This window comes from Lactuca virosa, chromosome 2, assembly GCF_052849685.1.
Source record: "Lactuca virosa cultivar CGN04683 chromosome 2, Lactuca_virosa_CGN04683_v6, whole genome shotgun sequence".
NCBI classification, from domain to species: Eukaryota; Viridiplantae; Streptophyta; class Magnoliopsida; order Asterales; family Asteraceae; genus Lactuca; species Lactuca virosa.
In genome coordinates this window covers 291,417,610-291,425,792 of record NC_136427.1, presented here as the reverse complement: position 1 = coordinate 291,425,792, position 8,183 = coordinate 291,417,610, and the positions used below count along the sequence as shown (strand labels likewise).

At 38.1% G+C, this 8,183-nt stretch overlaps 1 protein-coding gene and 1 long non-coding RNA gene across 2 annotated transcripts; one reads left to right on the top strand and one right to left on the bottom strand.

Annotated features, from left to right (window-relative positions):
- Nucleotides 1-3,723: 3,723 nt before the first annotated feature.
- Nucleotides 3,724-4,557, bottom strand: LOC145161401 (uncharacterized). The gene is made up of 2 exons (XR_013738490.1): nucleotides 4,118-4,557; nucleotides 3,724-4,046 (listed from the first exon to the last, which is right to left on the bottom strand). It is a non-coding gene; the product is annotated as an uncharacterized LOC145161401 (long non-coding RNA).
- Nucleotides 4,558-5,400: 843 nt separating this feature from the next.
- Nucleotides 5,401-7,852, top strand: LOC145161400 (omega-3 fatty acid desaturase, chloroplastic-like). The gene is made up of 8 exons (XM_079080909.1): nucleotides 5,401-6,007; nucleotides 6,086-6,175; nucleotides 6,251-6,317; nucleotides 6,425-6,517; nucleotides 6,601-6,786; nucleotides 6,879-6,959; nucleotides 7,041-7,178; nucleotides 7,409-7,852. Exons 1-8 carry the CDS (start codon nucleotides 5,517-5,519, stop codon nucleotides 7,580-7,582), a joined length of 1,320 nt encoding a protein of 439 aa, XP_078937035.1. The 5' UTR covers nucleotides 5,401-5,516; the 3' UTR covers nucleotides 7,583-7,852.
- Nucleotides 7,853-8,183: the final 331 nt, after the last annotated feature.

The following is an 8,183-nucleotide window of genomic DNA, read 5'->3' as shown; positions in this document are numbered from 1 at the left end:
CAGTCGATCATACTTTGGAAGTAAGTAATGAGGAAAGACTGTCATGAATCCGTCTGTAGATTGTCTAAAAGCTTAGACATAGCAAATGTTTGCTGCAGTGTTCATGAGTACTCCTGAAATAAGAATTTGAGTATTGGATTAAAACCATGCTCACGTGAATCACTTCATGGATTTTATCACGAGTGATTGTGACACGATAATATCTTATATTCTTGAAACGGAGAGATATGAGTTGTCATTTACGAGTCGGTTACACATTGATGATGCGTAAACGCACCAGTAACTTGGTGTTATAAAACGTATTGTTGTGTGTGATTTGATGAGTAAATAGTACAAGCATATGAGTCGAAGTTTATCCGTTTCTTTTACCCCTAATGGGATAAAAGCGATATATGTGGGCCCCTCAAGGATTCAGTGATGACACCCTAAGCGCTTGGCCAAGCCTGGACTGATTTGATTTGTTCAATTAGTCAGTCATCATAAATCGGAAATCGGGAAACAGAACTTGGACATAGAGAATGATTATAATCCATATCTCATGTCTATAAGATATCTTGTAGAACGAAGGAATATTTGATCCATTATCTAAAGGACACGTTATTAATCATAGTTGACATCGGCTTTTGAGAGCTACGATTGCTAGTCAGTTTTTTGAAGTCGTACTTGCAGTTATAGTTATTAGACTTATCCAAGTGGGAGACTGTTGGATTAGGTGTCTAAGCCCATAACTATAATTGGTATGTACTTGACCCGATAGTAGCATGGTCCTTTTGGATTGCATTCACCAAGGCAATTTGATAGGATGGATATTTGAGAAAGAGGTTATTTATGATTTATTAATATATTATAAGAATAATATATTAATTGAGAAATCATATTATTTAATTGGTATTGATCATGAATTAATTTGGAATTAATTTAGTGATCAAAAGAGACTAATTAAATTAACGGGGACTGATTAGGTAAATCAGTAATACATATAATTTGGGCCAATGATCCATGTTGATTAGGATGGACTCATTCTATATGGGAGTCCGTGAAGTGTTAGTCCAAAGGGCTTATCATATGGATTATTGGATTAAAAGCCCAAGGAAGTGAATTATGGTTTACAAGTTGAAACCCTAGGAATTTTATACTATAAATGTAACCCCTAGCACCGCCAAAATGGCCCCTAAGAGTTCAAAGAAGAACCCTAGCCGTTTTGTGTACCTCCTAGCCTCTCTCTCTTTATCCTCCATTTGTTCATGGTGTTTTGTGACTCCATTAGAGGTATCACACTTGAGGTACTAAGCTCTTGAAAGGACAAATATCACTAGCTACACAAGATGTATTCATCTAACCTGTTTTTTTATGTTATGTATCTCAAATTGCATGTTAGTTAGGGCTTGTGCTTTGGAAAATGAAATTGCATGTGTAACTTGAGAAAACTTAGATTCAAAACATTTAGGGTTGTATGTGCACCATAGGGATGTATACTGCTTAAAACCTATCAGTCTTTGATGTCTTTCACTTCCTGTTTCTTATCTACTACGTGAGCTAAGAAGGCATAGTATTCTTTACGAAGATACTTTTGAGCCTTGACGCAAGAAATGATTTGAAGGTTCGTGTCGGGTTTGTCACCATAAATGACAAGGGTTTCGCTACTTGGCAGATTAAGGCGAATGGATTTTTCGTAACACAGGATATCGACATGGTGAGGACTCAACCAATCCATGCCAATGATGACGTCGAAACTTTTTATTGTGACCGTCATCAGGTAGATTTGGAAAGAGTAGTTGTTTAGAGTGAGGGTACATCCTATGTATATATCGTTAGCGCTCTCTGCCTTTCCGTTCGCCATTTCTACGGTGAATGTGTCTTTTAGTGATTGGGGATTTTGTTTAAGTAAGTGTTTAAATTTATGGCTTACAAAACTTCTCTCCGCACCACTATCAAAAAGAATGCATGCATATGAATTGTTGAGGAGGAACGTACCGGTAACCACGGTAGGATCATTCACTGCCTCCTCCTGTCCCATCGTTAAAACTCTGCCCATACCTCTAGCATTCCTCGCTTTTGGGCAATCCCTTTTGAAATGCCCTGTTTCACCACATCTGTAGCAAGCCTGGCTTATTCCAGCATTAGTGGTTTGTTGTGCCAGAACCTTACAGAAACAGGCAGTGTGCCCCTTCCTATTGCAATTATTGCAGTGCATCTCTCGACAGACTCCATAATGATGAAAGCTGCACTTGTTGCATTTTGGAAGAGTTCCAACATAGGGTTTGGTGGGTGCTGGAGCGGTAGGAACAGTAGCAGCGTGAACTGCCACAATTTTTTACTTCTTTGTGGGCTCTTGCGATGACCGACCCTTCCTTTTATTCCAAAACTTCTTTTTGTTGCCACTTTCTTTGGGTTGCTCGGGAATGGCTGTCATGAAGCCCCGACGGACTCCATGATCCACCAGTGTTTGTGTTAGATGCTTGGCACTGTCAAAAGTAAGTGGGTTTGCAGCTATCACGTTTCCTTGGATCTGGGGAGATAGTCCCCAGATGTATCGCTCCACCTTTTTACTCTCCGGGGTGACCATCCCGGGACATAGCATTGCTAGGTCGCTAAATCTGGCGGTGTAAGCTGCAATGTCAGAGTCCTTCATCGTCAGACCCCGGAGTTCTTGCTCTAACTTTTGCACTTCGCCCCTCGGGCAGTATTCTGCTAACATCAGAACTTTTAAGTCTTCCTAACTCATGGCGTTGGCTACTGGGAGAGTCAATGACTTGACATAACCGTTCCACCAAGAAAGGGCTCTATCCATGAATGTGCATGCTGCAAATTTGACATTGCTAGCTTCAGGGCATGCGCAAATTTCGAACACCGATTCTGTCTTCTCGAACCAACGTGTTAGAGCAATGACACATCCGGTTCCATCAAAACACTTTGGTCTGGCATTCATGAAGTCCTTGTAGGAACATTCCCTCGGATGTCCCTGACTATCTCCCTGGCTAGCATTATTGGTACCGCCTCCTGACCCACTGGCGCCATTCGTGCTGATTTGCGCCATGACGGCTGCCACAGCTGCCGTTACAACAACTTGGAAAATAGCAGTGTCCGTCTGCTTAGGCGGTGGCGGTGGTGGAGTTGGTGGTGTGTTGTTGAAACGCCTGTTTGATTTACGTGGTGGCATATTTCTGCCATAAGGTTTATGAGTGGAATAATGATAAGTCTTTGATAATGGCTATGAATCGAGCTTATCCTTGTTTTCGGCCAAGGTTCCCACCGAGAACCTCAAGGACTTCGGTCAAGAGGGTTCTCGGTCTAAGGGATTTCGGTCAAGAGGTTCTCGGCCGAGTAGTGTTTTCGGTGGGTGGTTTTCGGTCCAAGGCTTAGATCTCGGTCCCTAATTATTTCACAAAGGGATTTCGGTTTTTGTGCTTATTGATTCCTAATACCGAAAACCCATAAAGCAATTTGAATTTTCATTGTTAAATCAAACAATTTTTAATTATTTGACTTTTGTTTGACGTAGTTGACTTGCTTTGACTTTGGTTTAACTTGTTTGACGTTTATTGACCCGAAATAACCGGTTGTTACAAAACATGTTTGGACTAGCAGTAGATGTCCAAACTTTTCATTTTGTTGTGAGTTTGGTCTAACTTGTTTTGAACTTTCTTATAATGACGATTTTGCCCTTACTTTTTTCTTTTTCAGTTTTTTTATTTATTTAAATATTTTTCTGATTAAAAAAAATAAAAAGAAAATTATCTTTTCTATTTTATTTTTATAATAGAAAAAAATACCCTCTCTCTGTATCTTCATCCAGAGCATCTCCAAACCCAAAATAAAATCAATTTCACTGATGAAGAACGAGTCCCCATAATTTTTTTTTTGCAAAAACCCATCTGAAATGAACTATTTCCATCACTCCTCACTCCTCAATTCAACCCTCGTCGGAGCTAACCACACCTCAGGTAGATTCCTTAAAAAAAATCAAAATCTCTCTGTGTTGAAACACCCGTCGGTGAAGACGTGTGTGCTCTGAAAAAGATCAGCGCCGATGATTCCGTCGGAATCTACAAAAAAGCATCGAAACCTTTAGTAATCAATGAGTTATGGCATAGCAATCGATACCTGTCCACCGTACAAGAAGATCTGAAAGCCCTCGTCGTCGCTGCTATGAATATCCATTATGAGGTCGATTTGGCTGCTCTTGCCTCTAATCTTGATAGGTAGAAGGGTTTTATGAGGAAATGCTAATCTGTAACGTTCCCCTGGCCTCTAATCTGTTTTGATCCAAAAGTATATTGGTTACTGGTTAGGTTTTTAGAACGAATGATTTTTAAAAGGAATGAACGAAGGGTTTTACAAATTTTTGGTAGAAAAGTAATGGGTTTGCTTAACAAAGCTATCTTTCTTCGGGGTTTTCAGAGGGGGTTCAAGAAAGTTTTGATTTTTAAAGGAGGAAACAAACACATTTCGATTTTGAAGATCTGGATGAGTCTTAGCTAAAAAAAATTATTTGATAAAACCCCAAGAGAAACCCATGTCGTGGTAATCATTTTTCTGAAGAAAAAAGTTGAAGCTTTAGACAAAAATGGAGGTGGGTTATAGAGAAAAAGAGAAGAGAAATGGTAAGGTTATCCAGAATGGGGAAGAAACCCACATGTGGGTTCCTACGTGGCACACTAAGCCACGCGTGAACACCGCCCCGAGTTCCGGTGAGTTGGCTGTGGATTGGCCATAGAGACGGACGAAGACGGCGCATGTGATTGGCTAAGCTTTATGTTTTAAATTATTATTTTTTTTATTTAATTTAATATCTAAATAAATAAATAAATAAATAAATAAATAATGTGGATTGATAATCATTTCAAAATACTAGTGGTTTGATAGTAAGCTTATAGTGGAACTGACGTGACATTGAGTTGACAATATTTTTCTAGTGGGTTGGCGGTGACCACTTATGTTAGCCTAAAGTTAGGTTTTTTCTGAAAATGTCTTATCGAACATAAGTGTGTGTGATTGTTATGTGTGAAAGAGAGAGGGCGTATTTTTTTTTAATCAGAAAAATATTTAAATAAATAAAAAGAAACTGAAAAAAAAATAAGGGTAAAATTTTCGTATAAAAATTTTTAAAATAAATTGAACCAAAATCACAACAAAATGAAAAGTTTAGGACTTGTCCAAACTTTTTTGATCCAAAATCAGCTGATCAAAAGAACATTTTTGCAGTTTTGTCTAACTTCAACTTTCAGCCGGTACAAGTTACGTCCTTTAAATAATTATGATATTGCGTTGGTGTATATGATTAAAAAGTTAAAATTTTTTTTTTTTGCATGGTAGTGGAACTACTGTGTATCTCATAAGAATCTAAAATTGAGGGACGTGGAGTAAAAAAGCCCTTGTATTTCATATCCTCATCCCCCAATGATCATCAGAAACACCTTCATAACAATTGATTTTAGACAACACACTCACCTCTTCTCTCTCTAGAGAGAGATAAGCTATACATTTCAATTTTTTTTATCATCTGGGTATCTCCAATGGCGGCTTGGGTCTTATCAGAATGTGGTGTAAGACCAATTCCAACATTCTTCCCCAAGCCACGAACCGGAGTATCCAGTTCTTTCTTTAATACCAATTCCGATTCCATTGGCGTTACACTATTCAACACCACTAAGTCAATCACAATCTCGTCCTCATTTTCAAGAATGTGTAAAGACAAGAATTGGGCATTGAAGGTGAGTGCACCAGTTACAATTCCGTTTTTAGATGAAGACGAAAGAGAAATAGCCACTGAGTTCGATCCTAGTGCACCACCACCGTTCACATTGGCCGATATTAGAGCCTCCATTCCCAAGCATTGTTGGGTGAAGGATCCATGGAGGTCAATGAGTTATGTCTTACGAGATGTGGCGGTGGTTTTTGGGTTGGCGGCGGTGGCGGCGTATTTCAATAATATCGTCGTTTGGCCACTTTATTGGATTGCTCAGTCCACAATGTTCTGGGCCCTGTTTGTTCTTGGCCATGATTGGTAATCACGATTGTGTGAAAAAAATCCTCTATTTGGGTTAATTGTCATTCTAATTATAATCTATCTTCCATTGTTCAGCGGCCATGGAAGCTTCTCCAATAATGCAAAACTTAATAGTGTAGTTGGTCATCTTCTTCATTCTTCCATTCTTGTACCCTACCATGGATGGTGCGTTTCATTTTCTCTAGTCTCTGCTTCAATTTATTTCTCGTCTTTTTAATCATTGGGTTGTGGATGTTACAGGAGAATTAGCCATAGAACTCATCACCAGAACCATGGACACGTCGAAAACGATGAATCTTGGCACCCAGTGAGTCCATCTCCTTAATAATCTTGATTCATATTATCAAATTTCATTATTTTGACTAATTGTGATTCATATTATCACTTTCTGACAAAATCGTATGAATTTTCCAGTTATCGGAGATGATCTACAGAAGTTTGAATGATGCTACAAGAAAATTGAGGTTCACTTTGCCATTCCCGATGCTGGCATACCCTTTCTATCTGGTAACACTCTCATGTGGATGGATGAACATGTGGGGTCGCCTTATTCATTTTGGTAATTGACAGATATGTTTAAAAATTAACAGTGGAGTCGAAGCCCAGGAAAAAAGGGCTCACATTTCGACCCCAACAGCGATTTGTTTCTCCCAAATGAAAAGAAAGACATCATCACCTCGACAGTGTGCTGGACAGCCATGGCTGCTCTGCTTGTGGGTTTGTCCTTCACGATGGGCCCTCTACAACTACTTAAACTCTACGGCATCCCTTATTGGGTAAGTTAAACAGTTAATCTTCTTCGAAATCTTTGTGTTGTTCCCTTTTTCTTCACACTAGCTAATAATCTTAATTCTTGTTTTGAATCCAGGGTTTTGTGATGTGGCTGGATCTAGTAACTTACTTGCATCACCATGGCCATGAAGATAAACTCCCATGGTACCGTGGAAAGGTTTGAACTTTGACCCGACCCATATTTCTGTTCTGTATTTCATCGTCAAAAATGGTGAATTTCTCAAATGGGTTACCACAGGAATGGAGTTATCTGAGAGGAGGATTAACAACGCTTGATCGTGACTATGGATGGATCAATAACATTCACCATGATATCGGAACCCATGTGATACACCATCTCTTCCCTCAAATCCCTCACTACAATCTAATAGAAGCGGTTAGTGTTCTTGATTCCAAAAAAGTTTTAAAATCTTTCAAGCTAATCGAACGAAATATAATGATTGTGACATCTGTCATAACTGTTCTGTTCGTGACCTTTGAAAGGTCTGAAAGGGTCGTAATGATATATATATGAATAGTCACAAATGTCGTTATCATCCATCAAAATTTACTTTTTATTTTCCCCAAATGACTTGACTTTTATGTATTTTGAAATTTTCTCAACAGACTGAAGCTGCGAAGCCAGTTTTTGGGAAATATTATCGGGAGCCAAAGAAATCTTGGCCTCTTCCATTTCACTTGTTGGGAGTTCTTGTAAGTAGTTTGAAGAAGGATCACTATGTGAGTGACGAAGGGGAGATTGTATACTACCAAACGGATGCCAAAATCAGTGGAAATTAGTGATTAATTCTGTCAAGATTTAACAAGAGAAAGGGATGCTACAAGACCTAATGATTCTTTGTTTGACAAGAATTTATTCATGAGTTTGTATTACACATTCTCACACGATTCTAAAACTTGTATTTTTTTTTTCTTATCATGAAAATAATGTAAACGAATATAGATTTGAAGATGATAAGATTTTAGTAGGCTAAAACTTTGTTCTTTGTGGGAATCTTGGAATTTGATTGAACAAACTGTTATGATCAATAATCACATTTATAAGTTAAACTGCTCTTCTAATTATCTAATTTATAACAAAATGTGTTGTTTTCTTGTGGAGTTTGAACTTTGAAGTAGCACGTGGTTTATTGTTGGGAGGGATGTTACAACTCAAAGACAAACACTAACAAGAATTTCGTCAAAATTCTATATATTTTTTTTCTATTATAAAGATAAAACTCCTGGTGTTAGTGAAAAGAACAATCTTCTTAAATAGGGTGTTTAAAAAAATTTATAAATGGATCAAAGTAAAAGTTTATGGGTTACAATCTTAGAGCATCTACTATAGTAGCTTTATATATCAAATGGTCAATTTCTTACCATTATGGATTTACAATCA

Excerpts from the sequence above, each read along its gene's own strand:
- LOC145161400 (XM_079080909.1), top strand. The coding sequence starts at position 5,517 with ATGGCGGCTTGGGTCTTATCAGAATGTGGTGTAAGACCAATTCCAACA. Across the intron at positions 6,318-6,424 it reads ACGATGAATCTTGGCACCCA|TTATCGGAGATGATCTACAG; the intron begins GTGAGTCCATCT and ends TGAATTTTCCAG. Across the intron at positions 6,787-6,878 it reads TCTACGGCATCCCTTATTGG|GGTTTTGTGATGTGGCTGGA; the intron begins GTAAGTTAAACA and ends TTTTGAATCCAG.